General features: G+C 39.8%; 1 protein-coding gene across 14 annotated transcripts in view; it reads right to left on the bottom strand.

The window, feature by feature from the left end:
- dgkh (diacylglycerol kinase, eta) overlaps nucleotides 1-22,745 on the bottom strand; it is an 80,374-nt gene that overhangs the window by 34,108 nt on the left and 23,521 nt on the right. For 11 of the 14 annotated variants that reach the window (XM_085134647.1, XM_085134648.1, XM_085134649.1 and 8 more), the window contains 5 exons: nucleotides 22,160-22,240; nucleotides 8,295-8,399; nucleotides 7,014-7,146; nucleotides 353-459; nucleotides 6-131 (listed from right to left, as the gene is read on the bottom strand). In XM_085134647.1, the coding sequence (XP_084990773.1) occupies nucleotides 6-131; nucleotides 353-459; nucleotides 7,014-7,146; nucleotides 8,295-8,399; nucleotides 22,160-22,240 (552 nt within the window). The other 3 variants (XM_085134658.1, XM_085134657.1, XM_085134659.1) reach the window with 3 other exon arrangements.

The following is a 22,745-nucleotide window of genomic DNA, read 5'->3' as shown; positions in this document are numbered from 1 at the left end:
CTTACCATAGCTTTGCACCAGAGGCAGCGCCAATCCTGCAGTCTCAGCACGCTGCCACACGTCTTATCACACACAGCACACTTGGCACTGACAGGCAAGTTGCCTTCCAACCACTGGTGAGGCATTGCAATCTGTAGGTTTCAAACACACACACACAAAATTAAAAATGGTTAATAATGTCGGCTTCCGTTCACTTGAACTAAGAGAGTTTTCTATATTGACTCCCACATTATATTTTAGAAACTCTTTGCAGAAAACCAGGCTGAGGAAATTCCCAACCAGCTCAAAATCTTATTAAAAAATGACATGAACTTTCTGCCTTTCAAAGAAGACTGCTTTTAAACAAACTTACCCCATCCTCATCCTCAATGATATCCTTCCCTATGGAGGCCAGGGTGGTCCATTTACAATTGTTGGTGGCTCTGACAGCACAGCGTTTGTGCGCTTTGAATTTGCACACTGTAAAACACAAATATCACACCTGAGTCTGACAATGGTTTCCACCTTTCAACTGTCACTTTCAGGATTATGACAGTTATTTATGAATCAAACAGTGATCCAGATAATCTTCCTCCAAAGACTTTAAAGAAATAAACCATGTATTTCTAGTCAATTTAAGATCAATTCAGTTTGAATTGAATTGTCATTTTTTTGTAATTTGATTACATTTTTAGAACGCAGAACTTTTATTGTCATTGAACACTTGCTTGCACAGTCAAATTAGGTAGCAAGACCACAAAGGTGCGAAAGTAAAGAAAACAATATACAAGAAAAGAAAGAGAAACAATATAAGAATACTATGTACACTATGTACACTATGTACACTATGTACACTATGTACACGTTGTTTGGGTTGCAGGAAGCATTGTGGGGGGTGTACAAGGGCATCGTAATAAAATACAATAAATAATAATAGGGTGGAAGGGCTATGGTTGTTAAGGATAGGGATGGAAATTGCACATCTGCCAAAATATTGCACAGGAACAAAAAAAAGGCAGCAACATAATATGAATTATTTTTCTTGACTGAAAACACAAATGAAGACCTCAGAAACAGACACACCCAGTGTTTTAATAAATTAGTCCAAATGAGAGGCCTACTGTGTGTGTAAATTCTCAAAAAAGTTCTGAAAACACTGTTCATCGTGAGCCATATTAGCCCAGTTTACAACCTGACATTTGCATTTCAAACTGCAGATTGGGGCAAGGGATTGACCTGGCAACCTTCTGGCTGGTACATGACCTGTTCTACCTCCTGCAGCACCCTATGTGAGACCAAACTATTCAACTCATGAACTTGACTACCTCCATTTGAGAGGTAGTTTGCAACAGAGTCATGCTAGGTGTTGTCTGTCTCCATTGCCTGTGCTAAATTAAGCTAAGAGAGTATTAGAGTGCTATCAATCCTCCTATCAAATACCTAACTATTCAACTGAAACGTCAGACGCTTCTTGATTTAAGAAGTAATGTAGTAGTTAGAGAACAATGATTTTTAGCAGTGTTACATTGCTAACCTTACTTTCACTATGCGTTTACTGTCTACCAGAAAATCAAGAAAATGAAGGCTGAAAAAAGCAACCAAAACTGGAAGAGGACAGCATTTTTTTCCTAGACTGTTGGAGAGATTGGGTAGTTCTCCCAGGTTAATCAAATGCTGCATGGTTCAGCAGTGGGAATGATTGTGGAAGGTCTACCGGGCAAACAAAATGTTGCTCTGGTGTCAAAGGAGGTAAAGAGTGATCGAAACAAAGAAAAAAAAAGAAGGAACCTTGAATGGACATTCACTTAACAAAGAGAGATCTGGAGCTTCACAGGGCTTAAGCCTGGTAAGATTTTTGTTACTTGATCAGTGTAAACACAGAGCTACAAGTAGGTGTGGTGATGGAGGGATCTTACATCATTTTTACTAAAGATGATCAGTGCTGACAAAGTCATTGTACAACTTTAACATCCAGTCCATCAAGCTTTAGTCCATATAAATGAGAAGCAGAAGCATGTACTTGAATGTGTTTAATGCTGGCTGCTTTAAACAGGAATGAAGAGTGAAGTGTAAATACAACATAAATGTTTCTTAAGAAACAGTACAGTGGCACAGACTGCTCTCGACTTTTTCTCCTGTAAAGATGAGGCACTTAGCAGACTCATGAATAATGTCTGTGATATGGGGAGCTTTGCTTCCAGCTACCCCACCTTGTTGTCCTCTCTCTCTCTAAACACGCAAAACCTCATCATTAGGCATGCCACACAGATACACTACAAACTGAGCCAAAGTCATATCCGGGAGCAAAATCAATGTTTCAATCTCGTCTACCACTAAATGCTGTTAGAGAGCATTAGTAGGACGTTAAGAGAATTCTCAGGACATAATACCACTGCCTGTTAGTGGCCATACACAGAGCCGTCATACAAACCAGACTAGAAGAAAACATTGTCTCAGACTGTGAGTGTTTGTGTGAGAGTGAAATACAGACGGAAAGGCAAACTGCTTTTACGGTTTGTGTGTGTGTTTATGGGTAGGTAGCACAAATCAATCCCCACTGACTGTCCTGTGCAGGAAATCGAAGGGAAATTTAAGCCACGCTGATTGCTGTGAAACTGTTTGGCAGGCTGCCCTCAAAGTTTAATAAAGACTGCCTTCTATGATAGCCTCTCTATTTTCTTGTCTCCCACTCTTTCCCATTCTCACATACTGGTTCTCATATTCTCATGGGTGATCCTCCCATTCTCACTGTCGCTGCTGACAATGAAAGTATTTTGAAATAAATCCAATGAATTAGCCATTCTGCAGAACATACAGGAACATGTAGGCATGCTTAGCACACATTTAAATAATGTGTGCCAAACATCACATTTTAAAAAATGCAACGATTTGGTTAAAACAATGCCCTTTTATAGCTAAATGTCTTTGAAATCTTTTTAATCTTCAGTGCTTATCCAGCTATGGTTGTCAGGGTGGAGCATGTCCCTGCAGATAGGTTCCTTACAGTAAAATTCCCTAGCCAATCAGCAGGTGCTAACTACTACAACTCTGTGCTAAAGATGTGTGAACACAGTAACAACTGTTGTAACATGCACACCTGAATGGTACGGCTATGTCAAAGCTAGATAAAGACCTGTGTTATCACAAAAGTTATGACATAGTTTATTTGTGCAGTAAATTGAATAATTTACCGCAAATTTTCTACTCTTACTGAGGACTCAAAAGACTTTGACACTACATTTGCCACATTTGTCCATTGACAGACATTCATTTTAAAGCTTTGTACCTATCACACACACACACTTCCACACATTCACTAAAATTGGACTGTGGACAACTTGGGGTTCAACATCTTATCCAAGGACACCAGAGATCAAACCACTGACTTTTCAGGTTGTAGATCTACCTCCTGAGCCACAGGTGCTTTACAACTGCTTTGTATCACCAAAACATTTACAAATTCCAGCATTATTGTCCAAAACTCTTGAATCACCCCTCATTTCTTTTTATTTTGCTTTCAAGAAGGGAGACCTTAACTGTGGTCTTGAGCAAGACAGCTGGAACAGCTACGACCTTAATTGCATCATTGGAATGAATTGGATGGATGGGTGGATGTATCTTGGATAATAGCTCTCCAGGCTTTCTGAAGGTCTTTCAAAGTGTTTGTTTTAATATTGGCTGCTTTTTCTCTTATTTTCAGTCCACTCATTTTACATGACCATTTTCAGAGGAATGTTGTTTTGATTGTTATGCCACTTAACACTGTCCCATGAATCACTCAAGCATAAAAAAAGCATCTAACACAGTGTATGAGCCAGTGTTGTCTACACATACAATTTAGCGAAGAGCTCTGTTGTCTCACTCTGAGTTATCTAACTCAGAAAGGTGAAGTGAAAGTTATTACTGAGTTGATGACAACACAGTGTTATCCTAAAAAAATATAAAGAAATAAGGTTGTGGATCTACTTCAGTACTTACAATCGTTTTGCACGTTAGCAGACAATAAACAAATAAATTATTGATATGTTAAAAAGTGGGATACATTTAGCGGAAGAGATTCAAGACTGCATGAGAGTTTGATATAAACAGAACATGTTGGGCTGATTATAACTGACTCTTATACCGATCTACTAATAATAAGTTGTACTTTTTATGGTAACTGAAAAAAATTTTGTTGACTTGGTCACAAAGACATATTTACCACTTATCCAATTCAGGGTTACAGGGGGGCTGGAGACTACTCTAGCTGTCACTGGACAAGAGGCATGATACATCCTAGACAGGTCACCAGTCTACTGTATGGCTAACACACAGAGACAGACAACAATCACATTTACACCTACAGCCAATTCAGAATCACCAGTTAACCTAATATGCGTCCATTTGCACTGTGGGAGGAAGCCAGAATAACCGGAGGAAACTCATGCATGCACAGGGAGAACATTTACACTCCACAATGCATCATGAATGAATCATCACCATGAAGTGCCCCAACTACCTGGTTTAGTCAAACCCAAGACCTTCTCGCTGTGAGAAAATGGCACTAGCCAGTGTAGTGTGCTGTCTAGCTAATTTTAAAAATTAAAATAAACATATAAGCATTTTTATGCCATTACTGTATATCCATATGTAACTTTCACTTTGCTTCATGGTGATTTAGCCCAAAAAAAATGTCCATGAATGTCTGCCTGTAGGTACCTTGTGCCCAATGGAAGGCTTCTCTCAGTGATGTATAATGAAAACCCCATAATCTCAATGCACCTTCCTATTGTTGCTTGTCTATGCATGGCGCAAAATAAGCCGATTCAAATAACAACCATTAGATACTGCTCTAATGATTTGGTCTTTCTCTCTACGTCTCTCTCTTTTGCCTTCTGCTCTGGAAATGCGAGGATAATGAGCACTGAGTGGAGAGGCTCTCACTGCCTCCACACGTATACAGCAAACCCAGCGCACATGTAGGCACACACACGGGACTGAGTTACACATGCACATGCTCACAGGGGAACATTAGCAAAATTAGAGTGAGAGGATATGCAGATGGTGCTCATTATGGCCTGCTGCCTGTCAATAACACTTTACACCAGCTAAAAGAAAGTACAAAAAAAATAGTGTCAGCCCCCCATGTCAAACACCTTCCTCATAACACTCCACTCCTCTGTTCTTTCGCACATGAGGTGAGGAGATATGGTGTCATTCTTGATCCTTTAACAGTTTTTTCCCTGTTAAGGGCAATTGGAGGCAAGTGAAATGCTATTTTTAAAAAATGCAGTCTAAGTCAACGCTTATCTAACGCGCAATATGGCATAAAAGCATATGAATACAGGGTGACATGCATTGATATGCTGGCTGTGAGCTTGGTGGGCATCCTGCTCCACAACACAGTACATTTCAAAGACTCTTGCTGGCTCAGGTATATCCAATCTGCTGCACTTGGGCAGACACAAGAAAAGACTTTTCTCACTTCAGTGACTCACCAGTCCTTACGTAAAATAGCAAAGTGCCTATAGACCTGCCAACTCATAGGCTTTGCTTCCAAAGCAAAATCATCTGTTGCAATACTATAGGGTGTCTGATCTTAAAAGAGTGGCTATTTGAAGTAGGAGCCAGGAAAGAGAGTTATGTAAGAAAACACTATGTGTCTAAAAACAAATTCTTCACAAGATAATTCCGCATCATTTCAACCTGCCTCTTTCTCATTAAAGAAGACTTAATGTGCCCATTTCCATCTCTATCATGATATGCTTAGACTCTACTAGACTAGCTTTGTGCGCTTCAGAATTCAAACCCATCTTTATTTGTCCTATGCTGGGTCTTGATGTGAGTTGATCCTCTGTGTGAAGCAAGTGGTTTTAGCTTCCTTGCCTGTTCCACATGAGACGACCATATTAGGAGTAACCACTCTCACCGACATGACACAGACACAAGTTAAAAAAAAACATTTTTAAAAAAGCAATCTGAAGCCTGAGCTTTAGTTTCACAGGGATTACTTAGTACATATGCTCACATTATTATTTGATATAGATATAGTGAAGCACAGACTTACACAAAATAGCTCATATTAGGGCAACTACCATGAGCTCCCTTCTGTTAAAAAAGGATTTTTACTCTACCTGGAGATACTTGCCAGCTGACCTAATAATCACCGTAATTACACCTAAGTCCATGGTGACTGAAATGTAGGACGAGACATGGAATGTCCACGTCAATCTGAGAGGAAAAGCAGCCAAATTTACATCTGGTGTGTTGGGATGGGCAGAGTTCTGGAATCTTTTTAATCATACGTCACATATTTGTTTACTCTGTGAGGCTGCGGTTAGCTCTCCAATCAGTGTAGGTGTTTGTGTTGGAGAAGTAAAAAGCATTTTAAGACATTTTAAGTGTTACATATGTGACAATTTTTGCGACCTTTTTTGCAACCTAAAAAAACAAAACAACAACAACAACAAAAACAAGTACCAAGGTCTTTAGTAACCTCATAGCTGTTGAGAGCCATGCAGTTAGCAGCAGTGCAGCGGTTCTTTGGAAGTTTGGATGGATGTCATACCTCCTACACCAACAATTTTCTTCATTGTCTGCAGTAGTTTGTGGCACGAGTGAAAAGCTTAGATGACAATTTTTTTCCGTTGTCTCTCTGTCCTCCCCTCTCTTGTTTGCACTCTTGCCATCTTCTGAAGCTTTTAGTGCACTTAGGCTAACACTGTGTTACTGTCAACTCAGTACTAACTTAACATTATTTCACTTCACCTTTTTGTTGTTAGATAGCTCTACTGCACAGGACCTATCATTTGTGTGAGGAGATGCACTTACAGTGAGAACAGGGACAGGGGAAACTAGCAGACTGCAAATGGAGTATTGAGTAGTCTATGTATTCTTGAAGCTAGTGCCAAAAATCTTTTGATTTTTCATCCAGTGATGACAAAAACATGTTGCCTTACCCCAAATTTAAAGTGAAATACATAAAATAATGATCCTTTTTGAGTTTCACACGTGTGATAGTAAGCATGTGTAGCTTTGAGTGTATTTGTACTCACCTTCACAGGAGAGGCCGTGAGATGTGACCCCAGACAAACTATCCTTACAAACATTGCAAAAGGTGGGCCGTGCATGGGAGCAGGCGTACCAGTTGTGCATCCCTGAGAAATGTTCCACATTGAACTGTGCTGTCTGGCAAAGGAGAGGTGAAAACAGCAGTCACATGTCACAAATGTAAGCAGGATCAAAAAGAAAAAAACATTGAATATTGATTTACAGACACACAATTGATACTCGACTCCTTTGTGGTATACTAGCTTTCTTTTAGAATAACTATTATTCATTTTCCCCTAACGCCATGACAACATTAGTTAGGAAAGTGCCTGGTATAAGAAAAGAGCCTCCACAGGAGAGAGAGAGCCTCCACTTCCTTAGAGTTGTTAGAGTGACGACTTTTACAAAAAGCTACACACCCAGGTCAGATAAACTGGATGCCTCTACACATTAGTATATGGAGAGCTCCTACTGTGGAGCCACAGTGTAGTGTACCCATGTGGGTGTTGCATCTGCAGTAGTTGGCGCAGTCCTGGATATAATTGGTTTTTCGCAAGTACAACTGTAACAGGTGCTTACAAACTGGGGTACTTGCATTCTTTAACAGTGTCACATAAAAGGATACGGCACTTAAATGCTGCTGTGTGGACATATTGGCAGGAGTGCGCATGCTTGTGTGTCTGTGTGTGTGCGTGTGTTTGTGTGAACATGTGGGTTCCCTGTGTTGTGTGAGCTCTGGGGTTGCTGCAGCACTGCAGTGCAGTAAGGGGGTGAGGGATGGGGTCTTATATAAGATTTCCCTCTCAAATCAGAGGCATTAAAATGCAGCACAGCTTTCTTCCTGTGCTCGCCACATCACCTCGCTGTCAGTGCACAGCCAGGATTTAGTCTTCTTAACATATTCTGTTGACAGTGGAATACGCTGAGCAGTTACGATCAGTTTTGATGCTGGTAACATGTTTTCTAGATTCTTCAAGAAATACTGGCTTGAAGTGAAAAAAAAAAGCTTTCAAATAGGCATCTACCGAGTATGTTCTGTGTTAGAAAGTCATAAGGAGAAAAAACACTTGGGAGAATAGGATGTGCCAATACAGTTTTTCTTACTGTTACTCTGCCCAGTGTCGAACATGTGACAACATGCGGGTGGAGGCGTGCTTATGCATGTGCTGCAGCCTTATCTGAACTCCATATTTCTATGTATCCCATCCCCAAAACTGCCAAACAAACCCGCCCTCCCCTCCACAAACACACACGCACACGCTTTAATCTGTTGAACTGGACCTTACCTCGTAATGCTCTCTGGACTGGACGGACTTGAGCGAGCTGATCCAGTCCTCCATCTCTTTCCTGTTCTCAGCACAGAGGATGAGCCTACGGAACGGAGTGATCACCTGGAGGCAAAGGGGGGAGGAGGTACGAGAGAGTGAGACAGATACTGTGGCTAAACAGCGAGAGAGCGCAAGAGAAACAGAGCTTAATGTTTCCAGCTCTTTCCTCTTCAGCCTGCGGTACCTCTGAGTGGAGAACAACCGGCTCTGTCTTTAAGAGAGAGCAAGGATGTGAAGCCCCCCTCCCTCTTTCTCTCTCTCCTTCGCTCTCTCTCTCTCTCTTACATACATACACTCTCTTTGTCTCTCATTAACTCTAGCTCACTCACACCTTCTTCAGTTAACTCTCTTCCCAGCTCTTCATGAGGCTTTGAGGCAGATATGTGCTGACAGGCAAAGAGCCTCAGTAAAGGCAAAGTGCCTCTCTCTCTCCCGTTGCCTCCACCTCTCTCGTCCTCTACTTGTGAGCATGTGTGTGTGTGTGTTCGTGTGTTTAAAGGACAGTGCCTGTAGACAAACAGCACCCTTTCAACAGCCCATCACTTATTTATGCTCACTCATCTCTTCCTTCTCTCCATTTCTTTCCAAGTCATTGTTTTCCCACAGTGTGTTATCTATCTTGATTTACATTAGTGAGAGGAGAGAGTTTAAATACAGGCACTGCTCACACACACATACACAAGATAATCTCACAGCACTAAAACTGCTACAACCACTAGCTTTCTATCTGCAAGAAATGCTGCAAGAAATGCTTCGTCTAAAGCAGGTCACTAAATACAAATGCCATATTTTAAGTGGACTGTATTACCAAATGAGATAATAATTAAAACCGTGCAATTCCTTTATTGAGCTATCCAGTCTGCTTTTTGGACAAGTGTGGAAAACAAAGTGTAAAAATAAAGAGCTAATTTTGAAATACTGTCTACAGAGAAGCTGCTTGTGAAATCTGTAGACTGTATATATAAGATGATCATAGCAACAATAACTTCAAAATTGGCACAGCATTACTTGTCTGATACTGCCTCTAGTTAAATGTTTTATTCATTGTTATCTTTGATTTTTAAAACCAACTGTGACAAACAAGCAATACTAGTGCATCATTAGAAGGAACTTATTACTCACAAGGTATCTCTATCCTAAAGCTTTTTCACTCTAAATGGGCCCATAATTCACAAAGTGAAAATGAAGCTATGTTGAAAGAGACAGAAAACTAGCAACTAAAATTACAAATCACCAAGAAAGAGGTCACAGACTGAGACAACTGGGTTTCCGATTCCGATTCCATTGGAAGGATTTAGGTTTAAATGACTTTCATGTTGGCTTCACATGCTTTTAAAGAGCTTGGGAATCATAACGCCAACAGGTAACAAGGAGGAAAACACACTAACAAATGGTGGAACAAAACATCCAAATGACCTGGGAGATTAACAACACAATAGGACACAGACAGATGCTAAACAATTAGGCTAAGGAGTGTTTTTAGGAAGGATAGATCCATATAAACACAAAGAATGGTCACTTTAGTTTTAGGAGCTCTTGCTCTTGTTCCCCAACATTTTCTCAGAAACAGTTTGTGGTGAATTCTGATACATCAAAAAAAAGCTAAGAATTATAAATTGCTTGAAGCTTGATGTGGGACTCAGACATCCAGCCATGAGCCATGGCTCTGTGGTACACACAAAGATTGCAGGGGAAAAGATGCAGGAAAGTATTTACAAGATGTCTTTACACCTTGTAAATACTTTGTTTTACTTCATATTTAATACTTTACTATGTAGCATAAAAAAAACCCCAAACCCACAAGATTTTCTTTGCTTCTAGCTATGCTCATGTGTATCAGCAAAGTATCTGCTGTCATCAAGCAACATATATTTTGAAATTTTATTGAAGGTGATGTTTTTCCTTCATCCAGCTGCTACCCAGACCAAGCTCCATGTTGCTGCTTCCGGTCTAGAAAGAACTCCATACCGTTTCAGTCATACATACAGCTGTGAATGAGCAGATGAGCTTCAATGCCCACAACTTAACTTTCAAACCCAGAGGCAGCATCTACCTCTGTCCATTATTTTATCAGCTCAGACTTGTGTGAACAATAGTCCAATGATGTATTCTGTATACAGTTAAGGACCTTAGTCAGTGAAATCTATATGTGAGGAAATACTAGCCTCTAAACAAAAGATCATTGACACAGATGTTATATAGGGAGTAGATAAGGCACTTAAGGAATTCTAAACAGAAATCTACTGGAGACCTTGGGAACTTTGACCAAAACAGTACAGACATAATTAATCTCTTTTTGATATACATATACAATTCTATGCACTTATATTTTGCAATCACATACTGTAAAAATGCAGAAATGGAAATCAGGAACATAAATAAAGGTCTGCATCTCCGCGGTGTCTTTATCTTCTGTTCTGGTGCTTCTCTTTGAGGTCACCTCATATGCATATTTTAATTTACTGTTACATTCTTCAATGCCATCATCAAGTGTTTTCATTATCCATTACTCAGAAGAAACAGCACTGTCTTATTACTTCCTCCCCTCTCTCTCTGACTCACTGTGTCGCATTGTGTCTAATAAAACAGCCTCCGATTTTACACCTGCTTTCATGCACATGTTACATTTTTAGGTGCAGTTTGCTCTGCTGGAGCTAATCCTAGGAAGGATAGTTAAAAAGCAGTCAGTTATTAAGTTTCTGTTCCCTTCTTCAATAATTTAAGAATAAGCAGCCTATAATATAGTGCATCTGGAATGTATTCACAACACATCACTTGGTCCACATTTTATCATTTTACAGTCTTATTCCAAAATGTATTAAATTCATTTTTCACCTTTTTCGCCTTCACAATTCTACACACAATACCGAAAATTGACAAAGTGAAATTCTTTCAAATTTATTAAAAATGAAAAACAAAAATATTACATGTATATACCAAGCCTTTGCTCAGCGTTTTGTTGAGGCACCTTTGGTAGCAATTACAGCCTCAAGCCTTGAGAAGCTCAATAATAATGAATGTGGAGCATCAGCTTGTTTTCAGATTTCTCCAGAGACGTTCAGTCAGGTTCACGTCTCGGTTCAGGCTGGGCCACTCAAGGACAATCACAGTGTGGTTTCTTAGCCAAACCTTTTGTTATCTTGGCTATGGATTTTTTTTAGTTTCGTAAAGACGTTTCACCTCTTGTCTTCATGAAATGTAATGAAATCCGGTTGCTTTCTTTCCAAGAACCTACACAGACATATAGCTATATTTATCTTTCCCTCAACCTTGACTAGTCTCCCAATTCCTGCTGCCAAAAAACATCCCTACAGCATGATTCTGCCACCAACATGCTTCATTGTTCATGTACCTTTTTCATTAGGAGTAGTTTCCATATTGCCACTCATACACGTTTGATTGGCGGTGTGCAACAGAAATGGTTGTGTTTCTGAAAGGTTCTCGTCTCTCCACAAACACTAGAGTAAGCGGGCGACCGTGGCTCAGGGGGTTGGGAAGCACATCTGTAACCGAAAGGTCACTGGTTTGATCCCCGGGCTCTCTGTTGTCTCCTGGTTGTTGTGTCCTTGGGTAAGGACAGAGGGGCCGATGACGCGATATGGTAGCCTCGCTTCTGTCAGTCTGCCCCAGGGCAGCTGTGGCTACAACTGTAGCTTTCCTCCACCAGTGTGTGAGAGTGAATGAAAAGTGGCATTGTAAAGCGCTTTGGGTGCCTGGAAAAGCGCTATATAAATCCAATCCATTATTATTATTTTGCGCTTTGTCACCTCCATGACTAGGGCCATTCTACGCTGATCCCTCAGATTGGCCAGGCAACCAGCTCTATGAAGGTTCCTGGTAGTTGATTTATTTACAATGATGGAAGCCTTATTCCAGAATGGAATAAGGCTTCCATTATTGGAATAAGGCTGTACCATGACAAAATATGGAACAAGTGAAGTGTTGTGAATACCTTCCAGGTTCAGTGTAAAAACTGCACGAGGAAAAATACATAGCTTTGCAGCTTTTCCTCTAACTTATTAATATCTCCAAATATTCATAGACGTCAGCTGATTAGCCTCTCTCTCTCTCCCTGATTTTTGATGCACCATTTCAAATGCACACCACTTGTAAGCAATACACTGCTGTGGAGCTCCAATCCTTTCTTAAATTGCATCCTTTTTAGCAATAAGATGACAAATGTGTTACAGTGCAGTCCACACAGCCTTTGGACTAAATGCATCCATCAAAGAAAAAATGAGTGAGACACTACCCCTAACTCCCCCTCTGTCTTTCTGATTGCAGGCTTGTTTGGACCTGTAGCAACCGAGGCTATTACAGGGTGTGGAAAAACAGCAGGTGCACAACAAAGCTGTGTCACTATGGCTGCAAGTGTGTGTATAGTGTGCAATGTTTATTAGGGTATGTGTATTTTAGGGTTTTAATGATACATCTGGTGCTGCACTGCCTTTCTTTCTGTAGAAAGGTTTCTGTTGCTCACTGACCATCTGGTTTGCATCAACATGTTTCAAATAGCCAAAGCTCTGGTGGAGGTAAACTTATGTACTTTGTTACCTATATAACAACATTACTTTCTTTAAGCTACAAAATGAAATGTCCTAAACTGATAAACTAAGACTTTTTTGGTTCTATATTTTATTGCTTTGGATATATAAAACAAGTGAACCATGGAGTGCATTTAAAGGGTGAGTGTGGCTCAATAGGAACTGAGTAATAAAAGACAATAACCCTAAACATCATGCTGAATCTACACACTACATAATGAAAAAAAAACATCTCTTTGGACTATTAGGGCAGACAACTCAACACAAATACTATTAAAATGCTTATCAGACTGACTCATAAGAATGCGACTGAGCTTAACCACCACTGTAGTTTGCTCAGCAGTGAGACCAAAATAAATTTCTGTTTAATCAATTACCTCACAAAAACACCAAATTCTTACAATTTAACACAGCTTGCAGTCTATTGCTATTTAGTACTAATGCGCACATGCACACATTTGGATGCAGCTCCACATTAAGCTACAAAGAAACATGAAACATCAGGATGTCAGTTATTCTCATTAGACACACTTTAGTAGGAGGCTACTAAACCCTATAAAGCAGCTGACTGCCCAGTGACAATATGTTAATTACATATTAAGGGTCAACCATGTGTGAATGCACATGCAGTGCAGCAGAGTTATATAAAAATGGATGGCATGACAAAGCTTACACGATACCCACTTTTAATTCTCCAGTTCTCTAGGAAAGTCGCTTTGAGTTGAACATGCTAAAGAAAGTTTATACACCGACCGATCGGGCAACATTACTAACATTGACAGGTAAAATAAATAACACTGATTATCTCTTTATCGTGGCACCTGTTACTGGCTGGGATATATTAAAGCAGGTGAACATTTTGTCCTCAAAGTTCATGTGTTAGAAGCAAGGAAAATGGGGACTTCTATTTTTGGAGTGTATTTTTATGTATCTGTATTATATTATACATACACATTAAAAGTGAATCTCTGTCCAAAAAATGCACTCAGTTTACTTTTTACTCACTATGAGCATCATTCATTATTCTCCCCCAGTAATTAAGGTTAGGATATATATTTTTTTTAATTCCAATCCATTCTTCTTTTGCAGCGTTTAAATAACCTTTATCAGATTTGATGGTTTTGTTACAGACTTTTCAAAAAAGTGTTTTGCTTTTCTTTCACAAATGTGGGGATTAAATTGTGTTAAAATGTACAAAACAGTGATGTCATGTTTTGTGAAGAGGACCCAGGCACAGAGAGACTTGATGAAGTTAAGAATCTTATGATTTAATAAAGAAATTTGCAGACTTGCACAGAGATGGTAAAATTATGATGACTGATAACGGAGATGAAGACAACAGACAATGAGGACAGGGAGGAACAGGGGTTTAAATGCACCAAGGAGACAGTCAGAGGGAACTCAGGACAACTGGAGACATTTAAGGATGCAGGGACTGACAGAGACAGGGAAGAAATCTCATCGTGACGAGTAAAGTTTATCTTGCCTGGCTGGGCAGCTTTCTGGGTGCTCAGCACCCCCAAAGCTCTGATTCTAGAATCACTCTTGAACACAAGTATGCTGACACAGAAAAAAAATGTTAAAATTGCATGAATCTCAAGTGAAACAAAGTGTAAAACACAGAGTTTCCATGAACCTTGTATCATAACATAAATTAAATAAAAGATAAACAGAATTACTTTGTATTAAGTACAGAATGTACTACTGGGCAGCTCAATTAAAATCAATGGCTGCCTGAATTATTCATGATTCAGAAACGCAGTGGGTATCTATGGAAGAGTATAAGAAGAGGATAAGAAGGACAGACGCAACAACATTGTCATCCCCTATGTAGCCGGTGTATCAGAGAAACTCAGGAGGGTTTTCTCCAAGCATGACATCCCGGTGTACTTCAGACCCAGCAACACGCTCAGACAAAAACTGGTTCACCCGAAAGACAAAACGCCAAAAGACAGACTTAACAATGTGGTGTATGCCGTACAGTGCAGTGAGGAATGCCCAGACCTCTACATTGGAGAGACCAAACAGCCACTTCACAAGCGCATGACACAACACAGAAGAGCCACCTCCACAGGACAAGACTCAGCAGTCCATCTGCATCTTAAGGATAAAGGACACTCTTTCGAGGATGCCAATGTTCACATTTTGGACAGACAGATGGTTTGAAAGAGGAGTGAAAGAAACCATCTATGTCCACTGTGAGCGACCATCTTTGAACAGAGGCGGTGGTTTACGACACCAACTCTCTGCCATCTATAATCCAGTTTTGAGATCCCTTCCCAGACGCCTCACATCCTGGGCCATCTGACCTCAGGAATTCGCATGATAAAGTGGGGCCAGGTTTCCAACGAAACCCTGGCTGATTGGGACCCACACCCAGTTCCACACCTTGGCTCAGGCGATTAGAGGATCATCAGGGGGTCCTTTTGTCCCTCTGTGGGGGGATACTCCCACTAGGTTTATATCTGGGACTCTCCACCATTTGACCTTAGAACTGAAGAAGCTTCTCGGATGAGAGGTGAAACGTCTTCAAGTAACTTAAAGAAGTCCAGACGCTTTTCTTTGCAAGCTCCTTTGACTACGATGACCTGTATGACTGAGAACCTTCACAGACATGGAAGAGTATTCATTACCAGGTATCTCCCTTCGGAGTCTCCCATTTCTCAACCCACAATCACAGAAAAAAATTAAAATAACTAACCCATGGGTCAAGCACACTGTAAAGATTTGGAACCAAGTGTTAAAAATGCTAAAAGGGAATTTGACCATGTCTCGAGCTGTTCCCATAAATGGAAATGTCGAGCTCCTTCCATCATTGTCAGATCGGAGTTTTGAGAGGTAGTCGGAGAAAGGATTGATTACAGTCAATCAGCTGTTTGAAAAGAATGCTCTTAAAAGTTTTGCCCAGCTAAGGGCCAAATATGCTTTATCTCCAGGGGACCATTATAGACATTTCCAGTTAAGGGACTAAATTACAAAGCATAAGAATTGGAACAATATTAGAAGAGAACCAATCAGGTTAGAAAACGATTTCATAAAACTGCTTGAAAAGACGGGTACAATGAAAAACCAAGTGTCTTTGATTTACCAGAAACTGCTGATTGACATGTCTGATAAGGCCTATCATATAAAAAAAAACAATGGGAAATGGAACTTGGATGATGTCACATGTCTATACAATGGAACGGATAACAGCTCAACTACAACTAAAAGTGCCAACCTTCGAGAAAAATGGGCTCCAATTATAAAATATCTTGACAGGACACTCAGGCCTTAACACTGTTACATCTGTGTTAAGGAATGTAAGTATTGGTATATATGTGTATGTATATGTGTATGTATGTTTTTCCTTTTAAATTAAGTTTTTGAATAATCCTCACTATTATATACTGCAGATTTGGTCTCAGGTTATGTTGTTGCTGTGAATTGCCTTGTTACTTTTGGCAATAAAAGTAAAAAAAAGAAAGAAAGAAAATAATTACTTTGTATTGCTTGAGATGGCTTACAATCAATTTTAAGTGGTGCCTATGGAAGATTTATGATGAATTTGTATTAGCTCTGAATGTTTCCATGCCAGGCTCCTTAAGTCTGCACTCTAATACCCCCGCTATCAATCAGTCTGGAATGGAAAACATGATCCTGAAATTCTAAATTTAATGGTAGTAGTATTCACAATAACCCAAGTTCTACGTCTTTCATCAACAAACAAATTTGAAAACAGACAAACTTAGACATGAACTGCATTTAATAGCGCTTTTTTTGTAAATAGTAAAATATGACTTGCTCCTGCATGTTATTTTGTGGGGGGGGGGGGGGGGGTTTGTTTGTTTATTTTAAAAAAGAATTCAGAAATGTGCATTTTAACCCAACTCGGATAGTTCATAGCCTTTACCTTCTGTTTCCTAATAAGCCTTCTTTCTCTTTATAGCTTTTAGCTCTGACAGATGTTCTTCTGTGGGAATCCTGGCGAGAACACTGCCCAACAGTTCTGCTAAATGCTCAACTGAAGCATAATATTTTTCACACTGAATGTGGTTATTGTCAAGTTAACAAAGTTATGTGTTGCCAAGCCGACTGGAACACTAGCAGATGTTTATTTTAACAGAATAAATTCTAGCAATTCACAAATTATGTAAAAGCTATGGAAACAAAGTTCATTCAAAGATGTTAAAATCAGGTTATTTTCTTTAATATTTTTATTAAGGGAGGAACACCTGAACTGGATAAGTGGAATGGAATGGATGGATGGATTTTTATTAAGGTTAGCATGTTCCATCTAAAACACTTTAAAAGATACAACTTATAGACATTTTATAGATTCAACAATTGGTAAAGCAAAAAAAAAATAACTGAAAGCTGCAGTCCTAATTAATAAAAGTGTGGAGTAAAAGCTCCCTGACTCTCATCAGTCAGCTTAATCACTCATGTAATCAATCTGTCTCAGGACCTTGAATCAATATCTGTTTTTTTGGAGGGGGGGTTGCTGAGAACTGAACAACATGTTCTGAAAAATGAAGCCATGATGAAAAATTGTACCAGCTCTGTCAAACATGCTTATCTGCATTCATGTGTTTTTGCGTGTGTTGAATATTGTCCTCTCCTTGCCCTCACCCAGTAATAAAGTTAATGACATTAGCATTCTTCCTCTCCTCTTAAGTGGAGAAAACACCCAAATTACTGAAAGCATTTGGTGTGTATTCCCATGCTTGCTTGTTTGTTTGCAGTGCATGTTTAACTGAATCAGTCGTCCATTTATAAATTATTCTGCATGTTCAAAATGAGAAAATCTCTTCTCTCTTCTCTCTCCCCACTGCAACTCTGACTCTATAACTTTTGTCTTGGAAGCTCAATCAACAGTATATTGTATGCTTTTAAGCACTATACATCTTCGTTACCCCCCAGGAGCTGAAACAAATAGCATGAGTATGGGTGTCCATTTGTGCCCTGGAGTGTGCACTCAGATGCACATGGGAAAATTGATCTCTTTGGTCTTAGATCATCTTCTATCTGTTCTATCTGCTGGTACTATATCCATGTGTGTGTATGTGTATTTGTGTGTGTATCTGTGTCTTTCAGATAGTGATAAGATTTGTTGCCAGGGGAAACGGGAATGGCTGTTTCCAAAAATGGTTCCTGGCATCTCTCTGACTAACTGGTCATCATGTGACAAAAAGAAGTGGCTCTATAAAGGGAACCTGGATGATTCACTGTTTAAAATAAACCTCATTTATCTTATAATGGGCCTTGTTCATTTTCTACCTAAAACATGGTACTCTCATCTCTACTTACTTTGACTGGCTATTCCTGTTAAACAAAATATTGCAAAACACATACACCAACCTCATTGTTTAAAATTGTGTCTGCATTTTCAATATGTGCATTTTCAATTGTGTCTGCATCTTTAATATGAGCATCCAGCCTATACCTCATAGCAGATAATTGTATTTTGGGATAGGAAATGGGGCGTTTCCTGTACCAGGCTGTAACAAGCTTGTTAATACTCTAATGTTAACATTTTAACATGGAAGTCTGTGGGGACTGACTTGCTTTTTGTAGCCAGCCTCAAGTGACCACTCCATAAACTGCAGTTTTTAAAATCTTGGTGTTGGTCTCTTTTTCAGCCCAAGAGGCTGCTACTTGTGATATCCTCTCTCTATGGCCCGGAGTAGAAAATATTTCCTAAATGAAGTGTTTAAAGAACTCGGAGCTACTGGCTCATAAATATGACTTGTACATACACAGACCTCATTATTTGAAACTTTGGCCAAGTTTAGTATAGGCATCCGTCATTGTAACAGCGTATACATGAAAGTAAATAATACAAAACTTTAGCTTCCAACACAATTGCATTTTACTGCAGTTACAGCCTTATAGGGCAAAATTGTTCAGCTTCTACCATCCACTCTGCACCAGGAAACTGATTCTAGTAAGCTATTTTCATTTGGTAGAGAGGTAATCAGCAACAATGACCCAATAATCGGGAACACAAGTCACGCTTTAGACACTTTCATACACAACGCAGTAGGAAATCAGGCTGCTCACTCCCTACAACACATGCACAGACCAATGCATAAACTGATTAAATTCACATTCTGCAAACACCCAAAATTAAGCTAATGTGAATTTCCTAAAGATTTCCTAAAGAAAAAGAAAAAGAGAGCCGAGCAAATAAGCACGAGTAAGTCCGCGTGAGAGGCGGCTGTTCCTGCAGAGGATGGAACGAGTTTGTGGGTTCGGGTTGGGTTGAGCCTTTCCTCACGTGGACTTCAAGGTGCTCCCTGTCTGCACGACAACGACAGCCTCATTATACATTCACACAAGCACATATTCACCACAAAGACCTAAACATATACACACACAAGTGTATTCCAACATATACACTTGTACAACTCTGTGTTAGAGCATAACCACTCATAAAAATACACAGATGGACGCATTCTTGATTTTTTTTTTCATCCTTTTTTATTCCTATACCCTTCGTGCATTAATCTTTTCATTCAAATAAGGCAATTTGTAAAAAAAAAAAAAAACAGCTGAAGAATTTATAAGAATGCAAGTGAAAAATATTCCTTTTTCTCAGTTTTTTTGTGACCATAACATTTTTCTTTATGTTGCTGGTAGGTTTCTAAGAGGTCCACTCAGCTAAAATACAACCATGCACATTAGGCACACCGAGGAGTCATGTGCAGAGCGCCTACATGAACATGCACGATAAAGCGAATCAATTATGTTTCAAGCCTTTCAACCAATTAGCACCAACCTGCACAGAAGGCGTCAGCAACATCATTCATCCTCGGGGGACCAACTGACAGACAGAAAACAACAAGAGCCCACACAGACAGACGGACGGACACAGAGACTGCACAGTCAGAGTCCTGCAGTGCGTCCTCTGCAGCACCGCTCTCTCTTTCTCTCTCTAAGTCGTGCTTGCACAACCTGTCCGACGAATCCTGGTCTCCCCCTGTTGGTGTGTGTGACCGTGTCTGGGTTGACACGCGTAACCACAAGTCAAGAGTGTTACGGCTTCAGGTGAACTACCTTTAGGTTTTTCTTTCACTGCCCCTCTACTGTGGTCCACCCTATTTTCATTTCTTCTCCGTTCTTGAGCACCCTTCCGTCTTCCTCCTCCTCTCAGCGCTCACTCTTGCCTCAATCTCTCTCTCACTGCCCTCCCCCCCCCCCCCCTCTTTTCCCCTGGGAGAATGTGTGCGGATGCAGTCAGCCGTGGTGTGACATCACACCAGGATTTCCTTCTGCCTTTCCATCTTGAGTCAGTCATCCTCAATCAATAATAAGTGTAAGGCATTTTTTATTTATTTTTTTGTCAGGACCTTCTTTCCCCTCTTTCTTCACATCTCCACAGTATTTAGTCCTTTTTATATTTTTATCTCCCCTCTCTCATTCCTTCCTTCCTCTTCTCTTTCTGCCTCCTTGCACTCACCTTCTTAATAGGATGCTGATGCTCATAAGGCAGCATTTCACATCCTATCACAACTGCACACATATAATCTTATTTATGAATATGGCAGGGGTTTAAGCTTTGCCAGCCAGCCAATGAAGCGCTTCAAGCCGATGCTAAAAATAGCTCTGTATTCTCCTCCGGGCACCATTCTCCTGCCTACCCCCTCCTCCTCTGTGTTTCTTATTATAGCAACAACCGAGGAGAGAAGAGACATTTATAGAAAGGACACAAGCTCTTTTATTTTCTGTTTTTATCCTTGCTGCTTGTAATACTCTCATTCACACACACTCACACTCACAGCTTCTCCTTCTTTTCAGCCGTCCATTCACAACCACATCACCTGTTTGGATGTGCTGTGTTGAGAGGCATTTGACAAAAACACAAGGAGCAATGCTAATTAGCAATCTATGCTAATGTTTTCTAATTATAACTAAGACTGACCTTTTCAGGTGTAAAGCTTGTCAGGTGAATCACTTCCCTTAAAGGGCATATCCCATGTTTTGGTAACCCTGATAGCTAGCTTTCCAGCTAAATACACAAAGACTGTTAGTCTAGGTTAAGAAACAATTATCTTCTTATTAATAATTCAGACAATCCGTACATATGCATCCATCTGTGCTCTTCTCCTGTTTCGACAACCATTTACAAATTCTTCATCAAATCTTGCTGGTGTGATGTCATGGAGCACAGTTTAACTTGCCAACATTTACGTTTCAAAACTATGAGATTTGCAAAGTAAAGGAGTTTGGAGAAGTATGGAGACTGGATTGCAACATCCTTTCTTTCACTGTTTTCCGTGATGTTTAAACTGATTCTGGCGATACTATTACACTATGTTTCAGTGTTTTTCAGTGTTGCATCAGTGGGAGATGGAAAGTCCCTGAGAGATGGTCTTAAAATAAAGGAGAGAAACGTTTGTTTGCAGGTATGCAGTGTAAAAACAGTCGTAGTTTGACGTCATTTGGAGGAGCAATTCTCATATTTTGGCTAAAAGTTGTTCTCTATTACCAAAGATTTCCCAACAGTCACTGCTGCCAGCTCCATTTTTTGAACTTTGAAAAGATTTATTGACATTAAAACATTTCCAAACTTCTTAAATCTGAGATAAAGATTCTCAATTAAGTGCCAAACCCTACTAACCCTAAACTACCTCATTTAACATTAATTGTAAAATCAAGTCTTAGGCCACAAACAGGTCTTTAAAAGCTTAGATTTTCTCCTTTTTTCATCACTATATTTTGCAAAATGTTTCTCAAAAAATTCCTGGATGTGTTTTGTTTATTATTTTGTTTTGTTTTTAGTTTTATGTTAGAAAAGACTTCAGTCTTTTTTCTCATGTTACTTAGATGAGCAGATCTCTTTATTCTATGCATCCATCAACACATATAACCACACTCCAAACATAGACTGTACATAAAAGATGCAAGCAATGTGCCAATATTGTTTACACAGTCCTGTAGTGAACCCTTTGCCTTCATCTAGGTGTTCTGAAACCTGATGTGATGAATGACTGATGGATTTGAACAAGGGGTGCCGCATGCTCATAGGTTGGTGATATGTGAGTCCCATGATAAATCACCCTTCTCTTTCACTATAACAGGCACCATCATTTACAAAATGAATATCTTATTCAATAAGATGTGAACTCAGTAGCTTTCATCATAGACCACGGGACATGAGGACAGTTTTTTCAAAGATCTTGCTACTGCTGGAATTCTTTTTGCAACCAGAGGAGTCGCCTCCTACTGGTCATTACCAAAAATGTAGGTGTGTGTATTGAGTGTGTGTGTGCACATGTGTTGTCGATCAACACTTACTGTGAAGCTGTTGTTGACATTCTTAGTGCTGGACTCTGCAACACTGGCATCCGACAGATCCACCTCATCAAAGATCAGAGACTGCAGAGAAGAGACAGTGTGGTGGTGGTGGAGAAGAGGAAGATCCAAAAAGCAGGACAGAGAGATAAAGGGCACAGAAGAGAACACGAGAGTGAGTCTCTGGAAATGCACAAGGCCGAACGTAGCCTATTGTTACTTGTATACTACATCATGAAGACAGCGGTGACTGGCTGTGAGGTAAATGTTGTTTCATGGCCACACCAAAGCAGTCCTAAAATGAATTAGTTAAACCTTCTAGTGTAAAATGGAAGCAACTGTAAAAGTCATGGAAAACATAAAAGGACAAACTTGCTTTCTAACACTGAAACTTCCAAAATACTTCAAAGCTGAGAAAAGCGGATGGATTTACTATTGAATTCAGTTTTAAATGTAAATGTGACGCTCAGGGAATTTAAGAAGGAGGAAAAAACAGATGTGCAACCCATCAGCTCTGGTGTCCTACATGACACATGTGGGTCATTATGACATGACTAAATAAATATCATAGACCATTTGGTGAGCTGTT

The sequence above is a fragment of the Neolamprologus multifasciatus genome, chromosome 16 (genome assembly GCF_963576455.1).
Source record: "Neolamprologus multifasciatus chromosome 16, fNeoMul1.2, whole genome shotgun sequence".
NCBI lineage: Eukaryota > Metazoa > Chordata > Actinopteri > Cichliformes > Cichlidae > Neolamprologus > Neolamprologus multifasciatus.
This window is presented reverse-complemented; position numbering and strand designations above follow the sequence as displayed.